This window comes from Carlito syrichta, unplaced genomic scaffold, assembly GCF_000164805.1.
Source record: "Carlito syrichta isolate Samal-C Ts95f unplaced genomic scaffold, Tarsius_syrichta-2.0.1 Scaffold303175, whole genome shotgun sequence".
NCBI classification, from domain to species: domain Eukaryota; kingdom Metazoa; phylum Chordata; class Mammalia; order Primates; family Tarsiidae; genus Carlito; species Carlito syrichta.
The window spans coordinates 188403-212843 of record NW_007247271.1 but is presented as its reverse complement, the minus strand read 5'-3'; the positions used below and the strand labels follow the sequence as shown (position 1 = coordinate 212843).

Here is a 24441-nt window from a genome sequence, read left to right as displayed (position 1 = left end):
CCACACACAAACACACACACACACACACAAACACACACACACACACACACACACTCACACACACACACACACAGGAAAGCATAAGTTAAACTACCTACAATGCCACTTCCCAGAACAATAGTCACTATACAAGTGTTTCCTCATATTCACTAAAATGTTAACTCTACAAATACAGTTTTTGTCTTTTTAATTCCTTGTATCTCTAGCAACTTAGAAGAGTGTCTGGTACGTGGAAAACAATACTCATTCAATGAATAAGGGAACTTGTCATTGAGACCAGTTATAGCAATGTTTCATAAACTTGGTTATCTTAAGAATACCATATGTCAATTTTAATTTTTTTCCCTTAAAATTAATTTAAGAGAGATAATTTTCAAGTGGCTTGATTTGAGTTTTATTTCTAATTGTTATGAGTGGTAAGTGATCCCTAATGATTCTTACCTCCTAGTATTCATACCCTGTGTGATTGGTTACCCTACGGTTTGGGCTAAACCTAACAGCTCACCTCTAACAGACTATGGCAAAAGAGATGGGATGCTACTTATAAGATTTGGTTTAAAAAAGACTCACTTCTATCTTGCTTGCTCACTCTTTCTCTCAGTCTCTCTTCTGCTCTGAGGGAAGCTAGCTGTGGTTTAAAAAAGACTCACTTCTATCTTGCTTGCTCACTCTTTCTCTCAGTCTCTCTTCTGCTCTGAGGGAAGCCAGCTGCCATATTGTGAGCCACCCTATGTGGCAAGGAGCAAAGGGCAGTTTCTGGACAACAGCCTATGAGAAATTAAGTCCTATGAACACTAATAAAAACAAGTCTGGAATTGGATCCTTACCCAGTTGAGCTCTCAGATGAGACTGCAACCTTGGTTGATATTTTGACTTCAACCTCATGAAAGACCTTGAGTCAAAGGCTTAACAGCTAAGCCTCACCTGGATTTATGACCCACAGAAAATGTGAGATAAAGAATTTTTGCTGTTTTAAGCTGCTGTGTTTTAGGATGATTTGTTATGCAGCAATAGATAAAGAATACACACTATTATATAAATTCTGCTTCTTAACAATTTTTTTTTTGGAGTTGGAGTCTCACTCTGTTGCCCAGACTAGAGTGCAGTGGTATGCTCCAGGCCACTGCAGCCTCAACCTGCTGGGCTCCAGCGATCCTCCCACCTCAGTCTTCCAAGTAGCTGGAACTATAGGCATGCGCTACCATGCTCGGCTAATTTTTTTATTTATTGTAGAGATGAGGTCTCGCCAAGTTGCCCAGGCAGGTCTCGAACCCATGGGCTCAGGCAATCCACTCACCTCAGCCTCCCAAAGCGCATGATTACAGGCTGAGCCACTGAGCCCAGCTAACAATTTTTTTAAAGTCTTAACATATGGCCAACTTTTGTAAATGTGCTATGAACATTTAAGAAAAATAGTATTTTCTATTGTAGGATAGAAAGTTTGAGATATATACGCAACACACACATACATATCCCATAAATCAACATTATCAATTATTTACTTCTATTATCTCCTTATTTGTTTCACTTTATTCATTTATTTTAATCATTTGTTTATTTATATTACTTGATATACAAGAATTGATGACCGCCTTGATTTTATTTCACCACCTAGGTAACCATCTTTGAACTGCTAATGTTTTTGCTTTGACTTTGACTATATTTGGTATTAATATGGCTGACTCTACTTTCTTTTTCTTTGTACTTGAACACTATACTCTTGCCCACAGACAAGCTTCAGTTTATTCTGCTTCCCATTAGAGTAGGAGATCAGGAACAAGATTGGATCAGTGGCAAAGTCAAATCGGTTACTAAATATTTACAGGAAATACAGAGGACAGAAGAACATATTAAGTGATACCACAAAAGTACAATCAGCAAAGTCTAGATTTGTAGACAAATGACTAAATACATTTCAGGGAAAAAAACCATAGGTATGAGAACTGCAGATTAAAAGACATTTAAGAGACATGTCAACCAAGTGCAATGTTGTAGACACTATTTGGATTCTGATTCAAGTAAGTAAACTATAAAAATTAATTAGATCATGTTGGTCTCCAGAATAAAAACTTTCATTGACTTTCTATTGTGCTTAAAAAGGAATCCAGACTCATTACTGTGACCTCAAGACCTGATCCTTTAACTCTACAACCTCGTTATATAGTCCCGCTCTTCTTCAGCCCATCTTCCCACCTTGGAGATACTGTCCATGCTGTCTGGACTGGACATTCTGCTACTCTCTCCCTCTCTACATCCTCACTTAACCCACTCCTTCTCATTCTTCAAATCTCATCTGAAATGAGCCTTTCCTGACTTGCCCATTGCAAACAATCACTCTGATCTGTTTCCCTATTCATTTCCTTCATACAGTGTCTGTATTTATCTGCTTTATCTTCCATCTTTCAACTTGACTGTAATGTGTATAAGAGCAGGGACTATGTCCCTTTTGTCTTCTGTATCCTCAGAGATGAGAAATGAAGGCAGGAGCACACAAGGGAAGAAGGAAAGGTGTCTCCTGCCATGCTCTCCCTTCCCTGATTGTTTTTGGTTTTTTTTATCAAGGTCTTAAGGATTCAGAGGTAGGGTACAAATGTGCTATGAGAGATGACCTGCATTTTTTCTTTCTGCCTCTATTCCTTTTCCTAGCTTTTTGTTTGTTTTTTATTTTGTAATAGGCTTTGATTCTAGATTCTGGCAGTAATCAACTTAGAGAATATCCAAAGTTTCATTCATTGACTCATAAGAACAGTGAGCACCTACTATACGCAAGGCACTATGTTCTATCTGAATCCTTAAGGCTTTGGTACTCTCCCTAAAATATCTCCCTAAAATATCTTCCCTTTTTCTTCCAAGATGTCAGAGTGTTTTTCATGTTCTTCCACAGCAGAGAGAACCTCACATCCCTGAGCTGTTCATCATGCATATTTCATATTGCTTCCAGGACCATGGAGCCTACCACTAACGTTGGATAAAATGGGGGCAGAGGAGATAAAGCTTATTATTCTACTGTTGTCCATGCGATTAGATACTGTTGGTACCTTTTTGGATCATTAAAATTATCTTTGATCTTCCAAATACTGTACCCATATACAAAGAGAAATCTGTGATAAAAGCTGTTTTAAATTCTTCTCAGAGGACAATAGTATATAAGCTCAGCGATTACCTTAAATATTACTATTATTATTATTTTTAATTTTTTATAATTGCTTAGTACGTTATTGTTTCCAAAGTACTTCCATGTCAGCTGCTCACAGTGGTTCATGTTTGTAATTCCAGCACTTTGGGAGGCTGAGGCAGGAGGATTATTTGAACCCAGGACCAGCCTGGGACTAGCAAGACCTTGTCTCAACTAAAATAAAAAAATTAGCCAGGCATGCATCATGTGCCCGTGGGCCCAGCTACTGAGAAGGATTGCCTGAGTCCAGGAGGTCGAGGATGTAGTGAGCTGTGATTGTACTCCAGCCTGGGTGACAGAGGAGACTCTGACTCAAAAACAAAACAAAAAAAGTACTTCTGTATCACACACACACACACACACACACACACACATACATAGAGATGCCCCTCAGGTTGCATCCCAATAAACCCATTTTAAGTTGAAAACATTGGAAGTTGAAAATGCATTTAATGTACCTAATCTACCTAACACCATGTTTAGCCTAGCCTATCTAAAATGTGCTTGGAATACTTACATTAGCCTATAGTTGAGCAAAATCTTTTTTTTTTTTTTTTTTTGTGTTGGAGTCTCACTCTGTCACCCAGACTGAGTGCAGTGGCCGCTCCCGGCCACCCAACCTCAACCTGTTGGGCTCCGGTGATCCTTCCACCTCAGCCTTCCAAGTAGCTGGAGCTACAGGGGCGCGCTACCACGCCTGGCTAATTTTTTGATTTATTGTAGAGATGAGGTCTCGCCAAGTTGCCCAGGCGGGTCTCGAACCCGCGGGCTCAGGCAATCCACTCACCTCAGCCTCCCAAAGCGCAGGATTACAGGCTGAGCCACTAAACCCGGCAGAGCAAAATCATTTAAGACAAAATCTATTTTATAATAAAGTGCTGAATATCTCATGTACTTTATTGACTACTAAATTAAAAGTGAAAAACAGCATGGTTGTACGGGTACTTGAAGGCACTGCTGTAAAGTAAAAAAATCATAAATCTAGCCATCATAAGTTGGTGACAACTGTATATAGACATATTCTATATAACAATAAGAGAGGATAATGTAAGAATTTAAAGATGATGGTGGGTGGGTCAGAATTCTGGCAGGAAATAGAATTCACTTTGATGTTCAAAGAAAGACACTTGAATGACTTACACTTTAACTACTTACAGAGATGAGGTATGGGTAGGGCTAAAGGAACACAGAGCAGGCAGTGAGGCACTGAGACTAGCCTCAGAGGGAAGCCATTCTGACCCCTACACTGCTGGGACAATGACACTGGAACCATGGAGGGACAGGCATAGTCATCAGAGGGACCCAACTACTGCCAGAGTCCCAGGGCCGAGCAGGAAGGGAGAGGAGGAAGAGCCCTCTAATATCCCTCCAACTTCCTGCAGGGCTCTCCCTTGAAAAGCTCTGCCTGGATCCAACAGACAAGAGAACCAGACACCACATATTGGGTGTCAGCCTTCCAGGCACAGAGCAGGAGGAGAATGGAGTGGGGGTGGAGGGGCAGCAAATGGGTTGGGAAAATAAGTTCAAGTTTCTTGGAAAGGAAACAAAATTGCTTCCACAGAAGATGGATGGATACATTAAACCAGCTCAGTGCCTCCCACAGGTTATTCTCAGGATTAATACAGAATGATGGACACCAGGATTAAGGGTTCGCCCAAAGAGGGCTGAACTCAACGGCTGCCTTGCTGAGCCTTTTCCAGAACCGGTCCTCTGCTGGCCTCTGCTATTAAGAGCTGGGGAAATGGTGGGATCAAGCTGAGAGTTGCCCCTCAGAAAAGAGAAACAGATACTTCTCTCCTCTCATCATAAATGACAATTGTTCCCATTTCTCCCAGAGCCACCCCTCACTTGTCTTAACTTTAAAGCACTTCTGTCTCCAATTAGTCTTACAAGTAATATTCTAAAAGTATGCTTACGGGACAGGTGGCTTGGAAGCAAGGAAGCATTTTTCTCAGAGAGGTCATTGTTAAAAGGGAGAAGGAAGCCAACAGTTCAGGAATGCCTACTATGTGCTGATTATCACCTAGTATCATCTCAGATCATCTCATTTCATCCTTCAGCAAGATGAGGTAGGCTCTATCACTATCCCATTCTCTAGATGAGGGACACTGAGGCTCAAAAAGATGAAACTTGCTCCCGTTCATTCATCTAATTAACAAAAAAATGGTTTTGCTTTCTGGTTAGCCATAAAAATCATTTCCACGTGGAAAGGCTGTGTGTGTGTGGGGGTGTGTGACTCTTTGTACCTTCTGCTCATTGTGTGTGTGTGTGTGTGTGTGTGTGTGTGTGTATCTAAATCTGCTCTAAAACACAGTCTATTAATTTAAAAAGAAACCAGTTGCATCTATCAGGATAAGTTATGGACTCTGGGGATAGTCATTCAGGTGGAGGGAGGAGATGGCTGGAAGATGAGAAAACACACACACACATTTCTTTACACCCCCTAGAGAGCACACTTTAGGTCATAGTTTCAGTCCAAACTCCCATTCTGTGTAGAAATCTCTACTTGTATCTATTTTTTTCCTTTCCTGCAAGTATTTGCAGGGATTATGGCAGCTAAAGTTGGGCAGTAGGAGTTTCCTGTGTGAAGAGGACAGGGTAAATTGTATGAATCTGCAGGTCATAATCAATATCATGAGCTGGAATGGGGTGTGTGTGTGTGTGCGTGTGTGTGCGTGTGTGCGTGTGTAACATGTGCATGGCACTCGACCCATTTCACTTGACATTGTTATGTTTTCAGTATGTCTACTTTCTCTGTCACTGGATTAAGATTCTTATTTAGCAGCCAAACACACATATATGTCTAGAGTAGAGCAGAGCACATCCTAAAAATCCATAATAAATACTCATTGAATTGACAAATAATGAATGAATAAATGATTGCAGCCACATTAGCATAGAACAAGACCAGCTGCAAAATAGGCAATTTTTCAGCCCCCTGCCATGACTTTATTATCCCTTGATATCTTGATATCTCACAGATCTGTAGTGCTCAATGTAAGGTTGACAATTTTGCTATTATTATTGTGGAGGCCATTATTACATGCCACTATTTCTGCTTTTATCTCTCTGCACCACCAAATTCCAGTTATTCAGGGCAGGGAGGGAAGATGTTAGCAGGAGTTACAACAGGGAAGCAGTCTTAAAACATTCCACAGTGGGAAACAAAAGGAAATTATTTCTCCATGTATCATTTTCAGCCATCGCCCACACATTGCCGTGGAAGGCTCTAGTCAGAACCAGGAACCTGCAGCGTGGGTTTTGAAACCAGGTCTCATTCCCAAAACAATCCCAGACTCTCCCTGTACCTTCTAATCAGATCCATTTCTGCCTGGTCCCTCTTGTTAAGAAGCAAGTTTCTACTGTTTTCGAAGATATCTTCAATCTGGTCTGGCCAAAGGAACAGAGTGCTGTTCAATTTGATGTCCTCTTCTGAAAAACATATATAATCTGTTCAAGGACACTGTTCAGTATAGGTCATCATGTGGGAAATTAATTTGGCACAACAAGAGGTTAACAGAAGTGGGTGTGGGGGTAGTAAATGAACGGATGGGCCCTATGACAGCTGGTATTTATTGAGCACTTCCTAAAGGCCAGGCTAGAAGGTAGACAGTATTATCATCCTTATTTGTACAGATAGCAAACAAAGCCATTAAGCCAAATGGTCACGATTACACTGAGAGAAGGCAGTAGAGAGGAATTCAAATCAACTCCAAAGTCTATGTTCTAACCACTCTGCTTTATTATCTTTTCAGGCTAGATCTGGGTAAAGTCAGAAACCTGGGCTGACATTCTGGTTCCAGACATTTCATCCAAATCTCAATTTTCTTTTTGGGTCAATGGCAGTAATAGTATCAAAGCCTGGTGTCCTACCGAACTTATGGCTCTGGTCAATTAAAATGCCCTCTCTAGGCTTACTTGTGAATTTAGGCAGGCAAATATCACCATGAGAGTTCAGGATGTACACATGTGGTTGAGGGCAGAGTTCATGAATGTGCAGGTGGACAGATAGGGGACCACACTTCATTCTCAGTCCCCATTTCTCTCTCTTCCTGACATATACACATTGTTAACACCAGGTAATTCATAGGTATTTTCAGATGGAAAATGGCTTGTGGAGAGTGTGTAAACATTTCTCTTAGAACCTCGTCCTTACTTTAGAACTCAGACTCAGCCTGATGAGCCTTCATGAGACACTGATCATTTATTTCCTTTTGTAGTATGTAAGAACATGAAAGAAAATGTCCTTAAAGGCGGGATTGTATTAGGAGTACAGATGAGTGAAATCTACCCCCTTTTTTTGAGTTGGAGTCTCACTCTGTCACCCAGGCTGGAGTGCAGTGCCATGCTCGTGGCCACCACAGCCTCGACCTGCTGGACTCAGGTGATCCTTCCACCTCAGCCTTTCAGGTAGCTGGAACTATAGGTACATGCACCATGCCCAGCTAATTTTTTGATTTATTGTAGAGACGAGGTCTCACCAAGTTGCCCAGGCTTATCTCGAAAAATCTACCCATTTATAAAAAGATTCTACATTTGGAAGTGACTTTTCAGGGAACACTAGACACAAGTTGCCAAGACAGTCATCTAAGAACTAGAAGTCAAGACTCTAGATATGTCTTCTTTTTGCCTAACAAGATTTCCTTCATGTGATTCAAATTCCTGTAAATAAGAGTATGGAATCTGTGCCTCTAACATAGGGGGTACTTGGAAAGCAGCTCTCCTAATATTTAGTGACAGGATTTTTATATCCCTCTTTTCCCCAACACCTTATCCCTAAATATAAAAATGTAGACTATTTTGCTGGCTCAGCCTGTAATCCCGCGCCTTTGGGAGGCTGAGGTGAGTGGACTGCCTGAGCCCGCGGGTTCGAGACCCGCCTGGGCAGCGAGACCTCATCTCTACAATAAATTAAAAAAATCAGCCGGGCGTGGTAGTGCATGCCTATAGTTCCGGCTACTTGGAAGGCTGAGGTGGAAGGATCGCCGGAGCCCAGCAGGTTGAGGTTGCGGTGGCTGGGAGCGGCCACTGCACTCCAGTCTGGGTGACAGAGTGAGACTCCAACTAAAAAAAAAAAAAAAAAAAATATATATATATATATAGACTATTTTTATGTGATATATAAAAATATAAAATATACATTTGTGTATGTATGTACACATATGGCATTGGGCTTACGGGGCAAGTCTGCATAGTCCATCAGGAACTCCAGACGTTCACTTGCATCCTTAAGTTGCCTCCTGAGTTTGAACACAGTAACATCACTGGAGTTCTTCAAGAATTCAATGAGGAATACCAGCTCCTCAGTGTTAGCAGGAACCTCACTGACTTTGTCTGCAATGGTGCTGTACTGGTTACAAATGCTACAAAGAAAGAAACAACCATCATCATCATCATCATCTAAAATGACTTTCTTGTTACAAGACTCCATGCTAAACAGATATAATTCCTATTTGGAGACAAGAATAATAGTTTCCAATTTTTCTCTATCTGAAAATCCTTGATGAATAATATTCACATGCATTCCAAACTCCAGGAATAAGAATAGTCACAATGATAATAATATCTGTCATGTGTTAAACTCTTATGAAGTTCCATGCTCCATTCTAATCACTTACATTATATTAATTCATTTACATTATATTAATTCATTTACATTATATTAATTCATTTACATTATATTAATTCATTTACATTATATTAATTCATTTACATTATATTAATTCATTTACAACAATTCTAAGCGGTGGGTACTACAGTTAACTACATTTTATAACAGAAGCAAGTGAGTAACTTTATTCAGAGTAACATGATGTCAGAGCCAAGATCTGAACCGGGGTTAATTGACTCCAAAGCTCATACCATTAACAAACACACCGTAGTACCTTTCATGGGTAGAATCCAGATTTAAACTAAAACAACAAGAACACTACCAACAACAACAACCCTTCACATTTTTTTTTTTTGAGTTGGAGTCTTACTGTCGCCCAGACTGAAGTGAAGTGGCCACTCCCAGCCACTGCAGCCTCAACCTGCTGGGCTCCAACAATCCTTCTGCCTCAGCCTTCCAAGTAGCTGGAACTACAGGCGCACGCTACCATGCCTAGCTAATTTTTTTTGATTTATTGTAGAGATGAGGTCTCGCTGCCCAGGCGGGTCTCGAACCCGTGGGCTCAGGCAATCAACTCACCTCAGTCTCCCAAAGGTGTGGGATTATAGGCTGAGCCACCAAGCCCGGCTACCCTTCACATTTTATGTCACATTTTATGCTGAAGTAGAGCACTAAATTAATTTGTAATCACTGCTCTTAACAGTACACTACACAGGCAAATTTATCCTTGTGTGCTGCTAGTAATTCCTAGTTGCAGAGAGAAAGTTAGGCCCTGCTACTGGGTTGACTAGATCTAAGTGCTCACTTCTCAAACACAAGACTGAAAATTGATATTATTATAGGGATAATTTGAACATGCTATAATCTATACAAAAGCAAATGACTAACAATCTTCAGCATTTTAATGATAATCTGAAACAAATGATCTGTAATACATCCATGCCTACCACAGAGTGGCCTTCAACACACGTTAGCAATAATATCTACCATAGTTTTGTTATTATTAATTGATCGTTACACATTGGTGGTCATTCATCACAGGTGAAAACCATTCCTCTCAATGTTTCAGTCCTCAGTATTCCATCTTAATGCATGGAGAACTAATTATGAAGCTAATTATATCAAACTTGAGGGAAAATGATTAATGAAGCTAATTATATCAAACTTGAGGGAAAATGATTAAAACAGCTTTGCAGATGATGCTGGGGTTGTAGAAAAGAATTTTTATACAATTCAGACACTTTCTGTAGAGGAAAATTATCTACCACACTACAATGGGTTAATAGTATTCTCCACTCCTTGGACACACAGCTGTATCATATCTTCCTTTGTATTTCTACTTGGGTTTTGTATGAATCAGCTCAGACTACCATAAGACATACTACAAACTGGGTGGCTTAAACAACAGAAGTTTATTTTCTCTCAGTTTTGGAGTCTGGAAAGAACATAGCCAAGATGTCAGCTGATTCACTTCTGGAGAGGGCCATCTTGCTGGCTTGCCTTTTTGCTGTGTCCTCACATGGCCAAGAGGGAGCTCTGTTGTCTCTCCTCTTCTGATAAGTATATCTGTCTACTTAGGGACCCCACCTTATGACTTTATGTAACCTCCTTATATTCCCTAACTTCTAATACAGTCACACTGGGGGTTAAGATTTCAACATATAAATGTTGGGGAAACACAATTCAGTCCATAGCAAGTATGGGCGTGTGATTGAATTCTAGTCTGTGGGAAGTGGGAAGCAGTGATGAGTATCACTTCTAGGCACAGCACATATAATTGTCCTCGCATACTCTTCCATGCTGCTTCCTCTTCTCGACTGCCTAGGATGTCAACACTCAGAATGACTTTGAAAGCTATGTGCTGAAGATGTAAAGTCACCATCTGTTTGAGTTTCTGGGTGCACAAAGAAATCTCCACCACAGTCTGGAACTACCATGAGCAAGGAATAAACTCCTATTGTGTTCAGTCATGACATCTTTGGTGCATTAGCTGCAGTATCCAGCCTACTCTAGTACAGGTAGATTCTTGCAGTCTGATAGATGCCTAGCTGATTGGAATCCACCAGCCTTCTTTTTTTTTTGCATATGAATGCACAGAGTAAATATCATTTGGTTACTGGCTGCCAGCTTTTTGGAAGAGTCCAGAAGCGTGGTAAGACTCATTGACTACTGGACCCTCTAAAAAGATTTTGAATATAGGTCAATGATATCAGAAATTAATATCCAGGAAAAGCTGAGGACAGGAAACACTGCCTTCTACACATGCTGATAACATTATTTAAAATCTAAATCCCCCCTCCTCTGCTGTGCCCTTAAATGCAGGGCTATTTTCTGTCTTGTATAGGACCTAGGAACTGATGCAATAAGTCTTGCATTGATTTGCAGCTTCTCTCCACCCTGTTGCTATCGTGTGGACAAGACTGCTCAGCCTGAAGGAAACTAGCAGCAAGAGCCAAGGGATAATTCCTCAGGGCCTGAAATTTTCGTCAATACTTCAGGTCATTGTTCTAGCAATTTTAGATACATGGACCTGTAGTGGATATGAATGGCATATCCATTATCCTACTTATGCACTCCAAGGCACCCCCTGCCTTTACTGCCAGAGCACGCCACTCTAGGAGTGCACCCAGCCTTTGGAAACAGTAAGGTATACCACTCAGCGATTACATGACACTGAAGTGTCAAGGACAGGGATTGGGATCAGAAGACTCAAATTCAAACTCATCAACCCACTTGGGCCAGTTAGTTTTTCTTTCTGGGCCTCGTTTTCTTCTCTATTAATTAAGGTGTCTTATATCTGTCCTACTTACTCATATGGCTCATTATAGCTCAGCCACCAACCAGGAGTTTTTGTACTCAAGTGGGCTGGGCTCAGTGGCTCAGCCTGTAATCCCAGCACTTTCAGAGGCCGGGGCGAGTGAATTGCCTGAGCCCATGGCTTCGAGACCAGCCCAGGTAACTTGGTGAGACCTCATCTTTACAATAAATAAAAAAATTAGCCAGGCACGGTAGTGCGCACCTGTAGTTCCAACTACTTGGAAGGCTGAGGCGGAAGGATTGCCAGAGCCCAGCAGGTCAACAGCCTGGGTGACAGAGTGAGACTCCAACACACACACAAAAGAAAAAAATCAAGTGACTTAGAGCCACTATTTTTTTTGACTCAGGGACTTGCCATATCACCCAGGTTGGAGTGCAGTGGTACAATCATAGCTCCCTGCAGCCTCAACCTCCTGGGCTCACGTCACCCTCCCACCTCAGCCTCGCAAGCAGCTGCGACTACAGGGGCATGTCACCACACCCACCTAATTCTTTTTTTGGTAGAAGACAGGGTCTTGCTATATTGCCCAGGCTAGTCTTGAACTCCTGGTCTTAACAATCCTTCTGCCTTGGACTCCCAAAGTGCTGAGATTACAGTTGTGTGAGCCACCAAGCCTGGCCAGAGCCACTATTTTAAAGACAGAAAGAAACTTTAGAACTCAGCTATCCATCTGGAGTTCAGTCAACAATGAGGGGTTTCTGCACTCTTAGAAATTCCTGGGTTCATAACAGGGATTATGATTTTATTCACTTGTAATAAAAAGATCTAATGAAATTATACATTTATACATTTACCAATCAACTAAGGCACCGTATTAATTTTGATCTGACAAAAACAGATGGACAATTGCTTAAAAGGAGGGGAAAAAAAAGAAGGCATAACTTTCCAAAGAGAATGTTTTAGTAGTGTGAAGGCTGATAATCTTTTTACTGTCTTAGTTCCAAACCCTTATTCTATAGGTAAAAAAAAAAGCAGATCTGAGAAGTGAAACCAGAGGTCACACAGCTAGTAAATGGAAGATGCTGGATTCTTTCATGTCTTCTGGCTCCCAAACCAGAAATCCGCCCACTTCATAATTCAGTGAGAAATGAATGCACATGAACTTTGAGGTTAAATAAACTAGGTGAAGCCTTGCTTGAGCCACTCTGTTGGAAGCTCAGTTTTTCCACTGGCACAATGGGGAGAATAATAAACAACTTTTGGGGGTTGTTGTGAGGACTTGATTAGTTCTGTCCTATGTAGAAGGCTTACCTGATGCTTGGATTACAACATGTGCTGGGAAAACAGTAGTTACTTTTATCATTAACTTGCTGGTGAGTTTATTATATGTATTTTGTAAACCTTAAAGTACTATAAAATGATGAAATTATATATATGTGTGTATATATATGAAGAATACAGTATATAACAATATGAATAATGGTCATTATTACCAAATCATTTTAGTCTGTAGTTTAACGTACTTTGAGGAAGAGAGAATAACATGGAATAACCATTTTGTAACACTCATACAGAGACATGATAGCAGAGAGTTGCTGTCTCAGTCTCTCAGCATCTATTTCCTCTTATGGTAACAACATCCTAGGTCTTCTTGGAGATCCCCCTCCTTCTTAAGTTCACATGTTTTAGGTAGAGTTGACACCCACCCCAGGGATGGGAACACCAGCCAGATCTAAGTCGTCTTCTTGGCCATAGTGTTTGGTTCCATGTTGCACAAATGACCCAAGTCATGCCAACGTCACACAGGACAAGACTTTTGCAGGGATGCTGGAAAAAGACATTTTCCCCTCACTCTGGATGGGAACCTTAAAGCAGAGGTCCCCAACTTTCTTTGCATCAGGGACCGGCTTCATGGAAGAGAATTTTTCGATGGACAGGGGTTGGGGGAGGATTGGGGGAAAATATGCCATCAAACTCATAAGAAGTGCACAACCTAGATCTCTGGCATGTGCAGTTCCCGATCAGGTTCACACTCCTACAGCTGATTTGACAGGATGCCGGCTCACAGCTCACCTCCTGCTGTGTGGCCCAGTTCCTAAGGGTGGGGGGGACTCCTGCCTTAAAGCCTGGAGCTTCTGGGGCCCACAGACTGCAAGGAGCTGTTGGAGAGTGGAGCCAGCCCAGAGGAAAGTCCAGCAGAAGAGATAGGAGAGCATCGTAATTGCAGTATTGAGGGCCTGAAGCTAGAAACCCTAAACTTTTCAACATGTGAGCCCCAAATTCCCTTTTCAAACTAAGCTAGTCTGTTTGGGCTTCTATTCCTTACAATCAACAATGTCTTGATTAACCTGTAGTTATCAGTAAAATGAGGCACAATGTAGAGCTTAAGGTTGAATAACAGGATTCCCAGACCTAGACAAAAGAAGTCTGCCTAGGCATGATTCTAAGGGGTGTCTTTAAGCATGTTGTGCTTCAAAATATGTATTAGATCAGGGGTCATCAATTCCTGGGCCACACACCGGTACCAGTCTGTGACCTATTAGTAACTGGGCCACACAGCAGGAGGTGAGCTGCCAGTAAGCCAGGGAAGCTTCATCTGTATTTACAGCCACTCTCCGTACTCATCACTTGCATTAATACCTGAGCTCCATCTCCTGTCAGACCAGCCCTGAAAAGCCTGCTTCCATTTCCAATATCCTACCTCTGCAGGGTTTTCTGCAGTGACAGCAACCCAAATGAGATTATGTGGTAGACCGGACATAAACAACATACTTTGGGTGTCACTGTCTCCCATTAGCTCCAGATGGGACTGTCTAGTTGCAGGAAAAAAAGCTCAGGGCTCCCACTGATTCTGCATTACAGGGAGTTGTATAATCTATTTCACTATATATTGTAAGGTGCTCAAATCATCCCAAATCCATCCCCCTCCTCCCCCACCTGGTCCACGGAAAAATCATCTTCCATGAAACTGGTCCCTGATGACAAAAACATTGGGGAATGCTGTACTAGATGGCTCGTGAGATGGGCCTGTGACCTCAGACAGCCAAGCCCAGGATGCAGCTTGCATTTCTAGGAAGTTGTCTGAAAGAAAGCAAAGGCTTTAGGATTTTAATATGTACTGCTAAAGGATACTCTCCATTTTCTTACTCTCTCCCCATATAGTTTCCCCCTGATTGTTCACCTTCAAGCCTGAACCTGAATTCCCTGTCACTCTCACTTAATATGGAAAAACAAAATTCTGGTCACTTTTCTGTTCTCCAGTTGGTGCCAAATATCACTGCTATTTATCTGCACAGAATTATGATACCTGGTATTGGTGTCCCGGTTGACATCCACTTGGAACTGAATCAGGCGGTCTTTAAGATTTTGGGCTCGCTCACAGAGGTCATAATTTAGGGTCATGGCATCAAGGCAGAACATGGCTAAAGGTACGGTAATGTGCATGGATGCAATTTCATTTCTCCGTTTTTTAATGGCATTGATCTTCTGTAGAAAGGAGCACATTCAATAGCTTGATTCCCCTTTGAGCCTCCAACAATTTGCCCCTAGCCTCACCCCCAGGACATGCTAAATGATGTTGAACACAGTATATACACTAACAAGACACAATGACTACTCATTGGATTTCTGTAGCATGGAGCACCAAGGTATGAAATATCAAGCGGCATCTCCTACCGTCACAAAATCTTCAATTTCATGATTTTCTTGCAGGAACTCAGTGATGCTTTGCTCAGCTGTGTTATCCAATAAGTCATCGTACTTTTTGTATACATTTAAGTATCTTCCATATTGAAGGGTGAAAAATCAAACACACGAATATAGATCACCAGATTAGATGAGTCAGAATGGCAAATGAAGGCATAATAGTATTAAAAAAAATTATCCCAAACCAGGAAGGAGAACTAAAGGTGTGGCAAAAGGGCATTAAACTGGGAATTCAGAATTTTGGCTTCAAATTCCAATTTTTCCACTTCCTCATGGCCTGAACTTAAACAAGATATTTTACTTTTTCAAAGATCAGTGTCTTTAATGTTAAGTGGAAATGACAGTTAATGTCTCACAGAGTTTTTTCAAAGCTTAACTGTAATAAAGTATATATAAAGTAATTAATACTACGTCTGGCATAAAGTGAATATGCAGCAAACATTATATTAGCCCCTTTATCCTTAGGAATACGTTCCAAGACCCCCAGTGAATGTCTGAAACCACAGATAGTACACCAAGCCCTTTATATACATTTTTTTCTATTCATACCTACCTATGATAAAGTTTAGTTTATAAATTAGGCATAGTAAGAAATTAACAACAATAACAATAAAATAGAGCAATTATAACAATACACTGTAATAAAAGGTATACGAATGTCCTCTCTCTCTCAAAATATTTTAATATTTTTGGACAGTGGTTGACCAAATACCTGTAACCACAGAAAGTAAAACCATGGAGAAAGAGGGACAACTGTAGTTCTTATTGCTTCTCTCAGCTCTAAAATTCTATGTCTAAATTTTTTTTAGCTTTTATAAGTTTTTATTATAAAATTTTTCATTAACAGTCAACAGTCAAGAAAACACTTCACTGAACCCTGTAAAGTTCCATTACCCAGCCTCAGAAACCATCATTTCTTTCATTCTTGTTTCAACGACACCTCCATTTGCTATTGTCTTAAATACATTCTACAATTAGTGACAGAAGGCCTTTCACATCTAGTAAAACTTTTAAAAACATATATATGTATATGTATATATATATAATTGTATGCATTATGTTACTTTTCTAAAATCCAGAAATTTTAAAATGCCAAAATCCATCTGAATTTCAGATAATTAAGATAAACCTATATTATTTGCTATGTGACACTGGAAAAGTTCATTTCCTCTTTTGTAAAGTAAGGATAAATAGTAACACTCACCTAAGTATTGGCTCTTCTCGTTTTATTCATATGTGTGTTTCTGGTATATGGGAGCAGGAGCAGCTTATGTGACACTAGTTAAGAACTCCAAACCATGCCAAAAAGTGAAGTAATAACTAATAAAGTTGCAGCTAAACCAACTTACTTGTGAGGGCCAACTTGATTTTTCTGAAATACCTTGAAGGTTTGACTCATAAAATCAGAAACAAGTTCTTCTTCAGCATCAACGGTTCCCAGGATCAAATTATATCCTTTCAACTCTGGGAACAGGATGGATTCCACCTAAAGAGTAGAAACCACTTTTGAATGTCACAAGACTTCCACAAGTCACAAGAGGGAAGATGGTACCAAAACGCAAAATCTCCTGTAGTGGACTCATTTCCAGGGATGCCAGCTGCAAGTTTACTCTACTTCCTCTTAGATCATGCTGGAATCGCCCTGCTGTTCCCTCTGTCTCTATTCTCTCTCCTCTCCTTCTTGCCTAGATCAATCACCTTTCAAATTCCCGATCCTTTCAAGTCTCATGTCTTTAGAGAGTCCCCCTAGGCCACCGAGGATGTTGAATCTCAATCCTCTTTAAAGCTCATCTTCTGAACTTTTTTTGCTTGGCACTCATCATCACAACTGCAATTAAATAAATGTGTGATGCGCCATTATAGGTTTGTCATGGAATATAAACACCATGAGGACCTAAACTGTATTTGACATCTTTGCTAATTGCACCCCCAGGAACTGGCATGAGCTTGTAAGTTCTCAATAAATTATAGTGATGCTCCTCTCCTCCCCTATTACCCACTTTCCCTCTCTAAGAAAACACTACTGGAAACATGGATTCTAATTCTGACTCTGCCACTAGCCAACAAAGTGACCTTAGGTAAACTACTTCTCTTCTCTGAACCTCCATTTTCTTATCTGTAAAAAGGGAGAGATATACTAGATTCTCCTTAGTTCAGGGAAAAAAAAAAAAGCTATGGCTTTATAATTGTGAGTCACTTAGAGTATCTTTTCTGAGAATTCAAACTCTCTCACTTTTAAAAAAAATTGTGGGATATGTTATCACAGTCCTTGATAGATCAAGCAAATCAAAACACATTGAAGTTGCAGATCATTTGAATAATGCATTTTCCATGCTTGATAAAATGAACACATATAGATCCTTGCATATTCATTTCAAGTGCTTATAGAACATTAAAAAAAATCCTCACAAGCTAGGTCATAAAATAAGCCTCAGTTTCCTAGAATAAGGTATTGAACAGATCAACATTAAAAAAAATCCTCAGCTGGGTTCGGTGGCTCAGCCTGTAATCCTGTGCCTTGGGAGGCTGAGGTGAGTGGATTGCCTGAGCCCGTGGATTCGAGACCTGTCTGGGCAACTTGGCGAGACCTCATCTCTACAATAAATAAAAAAAAATTAGCCGGGCGTGGTAGCGTGCGCCTGTAATTCCAGCTATTTGGAAGGCTGAGGCGGAAGGATCGGCGGAGCCCAGCAGGTCGAGGCCGCGGTGGCCGGGAGCAGCCACTGCACTCCAGTCAGGGCGACAGAGTGAGACTCCAACTCAAAAAAAAAAAAAAAAAAAAATACAAGCTAGGTCATAAAATAAGCCTCAGTTTCCTAGAATAAGGTATTGAACAGGTCATCTTCTCTGGTTATCATTCCTTGAAGTCTGAAAGCAACTAATGTAACATCTAAAAGTTCATATTAAAAAAAAATTTTAAATACAAGCCCCAGCACCGTGGCTCATGTCTGTAATCCCAGGACTTTGGGAAGCCAAGACAGGAGGATTACTTGAGCCCAGGAGTTCAAGACCAGCCTAGACAACATAGCGAGACCTTGTCTCTACAAAAAAAAACACAAAGAAGTTAGCTGGGCATGGTGTCATGTGCCTATAGTTCCAGCTACTCAGGAGGCTGATGCAGAAGGATCGCCTGAGCCCAGGAGCTCGAGGCTGCAGTGAACATGACTGTGCAACAGAGTGAGACCCCAACTCAAAAAAATTTTTTAAGAAATACACAGCTAAATAGCTAATGAATAAATAATGATGTCATTATGGAAATTGGAAAATATTAGAATGCAATTAATGTCAAACTCTCTAAGTTCTTGATGGCATGTATGTCTCTGAGAATGTAATTTCCATAATTCATGCAAGCTGCAAAGTCCCTGCTAGGGTCCCACTGTCTTCCACTGCTAAAAAAAGTTTTGTTTTTTTGCTTTTTTCAGAGCTGGGGCCTCCCTCTGTCCCCCAGGCTGGAGTACAGTGGTGCAATCATAGCTCACAGTAGCCTCAAACTCCTGGCTTCAAGCAATCCTCCAGTCTCAGCCTCTCAAGTAGTAAGAACTACAGGAACACGCCATCATGCCCAGCTAACAGAAAAGTTTTTAGGTGATGGTTTCAGAAACAGTCCTTGGAGTGCTTTAAAACAGTGGACAAGCAACTTCTATGCTGTGACCATGAAGGCAAAGAGATGGAGATACTAACTTCAGTCAACTGTGTGAATGAAACAGTTGATGCCCTAGGCCATATGACAGATCACATGTAGGCAGGATAATCGATTGACCAAAAGAGGATGAAATGTACCCTTTGAATGTGGCAGCTCTGTAAAGCAGCCTTTGTAACTGAATCAAGAATAATAGTGTCCTTTCCAGGTAATTAATTGTTACTTTCTGCTTATCTGATCCCAGCCTGGCTCTCTGATCCCAGCCTCCTTGGTTTTGTCATCACCCTCAATCTTCAGGTCTGCACACTTCTCCAACCTTGGCATTCCCTGGCACTTAGAGTGAGAAAATTCTCCCATCAGAAGAGAGACTAGCAGCTCTTCTATAGTAATGTGTGTGTGTGTGTGTGTGTGTGTGTGTGTGTGTGTGTGTGTGTATTCTTGATTATAAAAGTAATGCACTGACACCGTTGCACATGCTTAAATTTTACTTATTGCAGTTTTAGTTTTATAAAACCCTTCCCTTATTTCATCTAGTTTTCTTTGATTTCTGTCTCTCATTCACCTCTTTTCTTTTCAATCAACAATAGAACATCCTTGTTTTCCTGGTTGTATTGCTGAGACAAATAATTTCTTTTTTTTTTTTTTTTTTTTGAGTTGGAGTCTCACTGTCGCCCAGACTGGAGTGCAGTGGCCGCTCCCGGCCACCGCAGCCTCGACCTGCTGGGCTCCGGCGATCCTTCCGCCTCAGCCTTCCAAGTAGCTGGAACTATAGGTGCGCACTACCACACCCGGCTGATTTTTTGATTTATTGTAGAGATGAGGGCTCACCAAGTTGCCCAGGTGGGTCTCGAACCCGTGGGCTCAGGCAATCCACTCCCCTTAGCCTCCCAAGGCACGGGATTACAGGCTGAGCCACCGAGCCCAGCTGAGACAAATAATTTCTAATATTAACTTTGGTTTTCATTAGTAACTCTTTCTTGCAAATATGCTTTTCTTCTGTGCCTTAAAGAATGCTATTTAATCTGTCTCTTTCTTTTTTTTTTGAGTTGGAGTCTCACTCTATTGCCCAGACTGGAGTGCAGTGACACACTCCCAGCCACTGCAGCCTCGACCTGCTGGGCTCCAGTGATCCTTCCGCCTCAGTCTTCCAAGTAGCTGAAACTACAGGCATGTGCTACTACACCTGGCTAATTTTTGGTTTATTATAGAGACAAGGTCGCGCCAAGTTGCCCAGGTGGGTCTCAAACCCGCAGGCTCAGGCAATCCACTCGCCTCAGCCTCCCAAAGTGCTGGGATTACAGGCTGAGCCACTGAGGCCGGCCTTAATCTGTTTCAAAAGTCTCTTGCTAGCTTCCTCCTTCTCTCTCTCTCTTTCTATCCTTTTGTGAGTCATGGTCTCACTCTGTCACCCAGGCTAGAGGGCAGTGGCACAACCATGGCTCACTGTAGCTTTGACTTCCTGGGTTCAGGTGATCCTTCTGCCTCAGCCTCCTTTGTAGCTGGGTCTACAGGTGTGCCACCATGCTGGGCTAATTGTTTTTATTTTTTTGTAGGGATGAGGTCTCACAATGTTGCCCAGGTTGGTCTCAAACTCCTGGGCTCAAGCAATCCTCTCAGCTTGGCCACCCAAAGTGCTGGGATTACAAGCATGGATCACTCTCCTAACTTTTAAAATTCACGTTTAACTGCATATGAGGCAGAACTCATAGGGGATGGAGGTACTGCCCACCTGTTGCTAAAGATATTTCTTAGATAGTCAAGCTGAGGGAACATTCTTTTACATTTCTACTAACCAGTTTAGAGATAAAACAATCTGAGGGGCTTAAGGAGGGAGCCAGTACCGCAGGTATCACTAAATGGAGAACTCAGAGCCCATGTTGTTTTTTCTCATAGTCTGGTAAAGTCATTGTTATTCATTTGAGCCTCACTTTCAAACCTGGCACAAACTGTGACCTGTGAGTATGTCTTCCTGGCATTACAATTCACTAAATCTAATACCAGCCGCTGCTATGCTGTTTGCAGTAGCAGCCACATGAGCCCTGGGTTCTCCCAGTCCAGCTGTGTGACTCATTGCTAATCAGCAGCAGGGAAGAACTCAAGTAGTACGCATTTTATCTGTCCTCAAGTCCCACACTTATCCCTCCAAATTACAGGGTCTTATCTTTCATCTCCTTCCAAGGGATACTGGTTGTAGGAGAGCTACCCACTGCTTCTACCCTTCCACACACCCAGTTTTCATTTTAGCCAAGCTTGGTGGGGTTCAAAATTCCAAATGCAGAGTTCTCTGGTGAAATCAACTGGAGAAATGGAGAAATATTTGGCTTCACATTCTTCTCTATAAATCCCAATTCTAATCTTGAGCTCTTAGACACTTGGAAGTACAGGATCACAAAGAGAAGAGTGCTCAAGAGCACCTAAGCATACATAATGTCTGGAGAGCATGGAGAAGGGATAAGCGGAAGAGGGGAAGAGATTTAGAGAGAGAGAGAGAGAGAGAGAGAGACAGAGACAGACAGAGACACTGCACAGGTCCCTTTCCCCCTTTCCTATATGAATATATGGAACTGAACAATGGCCCTTTTGTTATATAACCCACCCAGGGGGAACTAGAAAAAAGATGAAACTAAAAAGAGTCACATCCATGACCCTGCCTAGTAGCAAAAGTCTGCTAACAGTGTCTGGAATTTATTAATAACTCTACCCTGAAAAGGAAACTGGAAAGGACTTGAGCCAGGAAGGGTTATTCCCTCCTCTAAAAGGTTACAGTGGCTAACAAGCAAGCAAACAAACAAATGAAACTTCAAAATGAAATTTATGAAAATTCTTGGCAAACTCATGGCAACTGATTAATAATGAATTATTAGCCCAATTTGATGGATATGGCTTGGGACACATCTTCCCTCTTGAAGTTGACATTGTGGGGGAACTATACTTTCTCACAAAGTAATTCTTAGTGTCTTTCTTAGAAGTACAATTCAGGGCTGCATGAATATTTCCAGATCATCTTTCTGGGGTCAAGGGGGTATGCTCAGGATATATCCCCCAAGTGAAACTCCCTTGACTAAATATCACAATGACTGTGTTTTGTACAAACAACTATTTTAAACATAATTGTGTTCTGCAAGTGAATAAAAATGCAAATGAATAATTAAGTGACGACTATACCTTGGGAATCCCATTAGAGTTCTTAATAATTTCCAAGAAAGAGTCATGTATTAGTTTCCAGCAGTCATCAAAGGATGGATTAAAGACAATAATGGGCTCATTGACTTCAAGTTTGATCACGATTAGCTGAGGTATAAAGAACTCCAACTCTCGGTAGGGTTCTTCAAAATCATTCCCATCCTTCAGGAGACATAAGGTATGATAAGTGCCACAAAACTAGGCCTTCCAAAATCAATCTTACACATTCATAGTACTATAGGGAGCACCAGAAAAGGAAATAAAGGGAACCACATACTGTTCATGTTTAAAATAAGGGCTGGCTATAGCTTAGACCAGCCTGAGTTCATGCTTTCTCCCTTTACCAAAGCCTTTATTCAGTATTGTTTACTTTGCTTGGTAATTCCTGCACCTTAATTTTTAAACTCTTCCCATCCTTCAAAATTTAGTTAAAAAATCCCCTCCTCTGGGAAGCCTCCCTGTTCCCCAGCTGGATGAAATCTCCTTTGCTTCTGAACTTCCATATATTTCTACTTCCTTCATCATATTCTTTCTGTTTTCAGGAACTTAGATGCACTTCTTCTCTACTCTAACTCTAAACTTGAGGACAGGATCTATGTCTGACCCATCGCCCTTCTCCAAAATATTCAAGACATCATTTAGTACCTAACAAGTGCTCAATAAAAATTTTTTGAGTGAATCCAAAAGTATAGTTATCTGTATACCTCAAATAGAGTTGATAATGGTTTATAGTCTATTTCACACACTCAAAATGTCAACCTTAATACAACAGAAATATTGACATAGAACTATTTCTAATTCCCTATAAAAGTTGTAACACAAGATACCCTTAATAAACTACAGTACTCAAGGGTACCTGCATAATCAACGTTTGTATACCTAACCCTGAATTGTACCCCACATCTTTATAATAAAATAAATAAGTAAACTACAGTACTTAATGAAATTGTCATAAGGCAGCTGTAAAGTACTTGTTAAAGTAATTGATTTTACAGATTTCCAGATCTGTTTAAAGATGATTGATAACATTTGTCGAACACCTACTGTATATCAAATACCTATAAATTTCTACCCTTGTTCAGACATATGAGGATTTCACATTTCCTTTTGTGTAGAATTTTAGAGTGAGTTTTTTTTTTTTTTCCCCACATCTGGATTTCTTCCACTTTGCAAAGTAGATGATTAAAATGATATCCATAGATCTATCCTGTTTAGGGGTATTAACACTTGCAGCTGAAATTCAGCATTGGTTTCTAAATTTTTTGAGCAAAGGGTCAATTGTTCTTCTTTACTTCACTTGGAAAACTTAATCTTTTATAACCAGGCAATTTTAAATTTTTATTACCTTTTTAAAAGTAAAGTATGCACATGGTATAAAATTCAAAAGAATCTTTCTTAATCCCCAGGCTATCTGAATTTAGGGAATGCTATGAAGCTTTGAAAACCAGGACTTAGTGTTTTTTAGATTTTGTTTAAACTCCAATTGAAGCAGTTTCATGAAGAAAGTTATTACTTAGGTCAACAAAGCTTTTTGTCTTTAGAGTTGCCCCTTGCAACAACCAAAGAACAAAAGTCAGTATCTGCAATGAATACACACAACACTCCCTCAATATCAAGCTAAAGATTGAAAACAAATTGTCTCCAACCCCTTCCTTGTAAAAGAGAGGATGAAAAAGTGGTCCCTTCTCCCCAAACTGTATGACATATTTCATTGTATGTAATTAAATTTTTTTTCTTAACTTTTCCACATTTGCAGATTTTTAAACAGTGGATGATTATCTCAAGAGTGTGCTTATATATTTAAAGAAATCATTTTTATAAACTAATCATCACCTGATGTGTGAACAAGAAAAGAATTTAACTTTTTGGCCGAACTCACAGCTGAAGACATAAATGATGGAATCCTGGTTCTAACCAGGTTGATCTCTCTCAAAAGAGACAAATGCAGGTCTCTTACATACCTTGTGTATCATAAAAAAGGAAACAAGGTCCTCAAGAGACTTTATGACCAGCTCCCTGAGCTGCAGTGACATGAATGATGCCACAGAAGCAAAATATTCCTCAATGTTTTGAGAGGAGTCGTAGTCGCTCTTGGGAGCAAAATGGACCCACTGCTCCTTCTGTGAGACAAAAAACTGGGCACAGGTGGGAATCCACCTGTAAAGACAAGATGACATTCATGTAAGAAGCTCTTCTTAGCCCTGAGAAGTCGTCTGACCATGTTCCCTGGTCTCTGTGATGAGGTGGATGTGCTCACGTCCCACTAAGCGGCCTTGAAAATCAGTACTTTCCTATTCCTGGCCGCCTCACCTGCCAACATCCCTTTCCTGGGAAGAAAGTAATCAGATTTGAACTGAGAGACAGTTCTT

At 40.7% G+C, this 24441-nt stretch overlaps 1 protein-coding gene across 1 annotated transcript in view; it reads right to left on the bottom strand.

Moving 5' to 3' along the window:
* Nucleotides 1-24441, bottom strand: part of DNAH3 (dynein axonemal heavy chain 3) — a 201401-nt gene that overhangs the window by 155058 nt on the left and 21902 nt on the right. The window contains exons 10-16 of the mRNA XM_021712292.1: nucleotides 24034-24229; nucleotides 22055-22234; nucleotides 16599-16735; nucleotides 15220-15325; nucleotides 14852-15030; nucleotides 8354-8538; nucleotides 6484-6565 (exon numbers count right to left, since the gene is read on the bottom strand). Coding sequence (XP_021567967.1) covers nucleotides 6484-6565; nucleotides 8354-8538; nucleotides 14852-15030; nucleotides 15220-15325; nucleotides 16599-16735; nucleotides 22055-22234; nucleotides 24034-24229 — 1065 coding nt within the window. The remainder of the gene's footprint in view (nucleotides 1-6483; nucleotides 6566-8353; nucleotides 8539-14851; nucleotides 15031-15219; nucleotides 15326-16598; nucleotides 16736-22054; nucleotides 22235-24033; nucleotides 24230-24441) is intronic.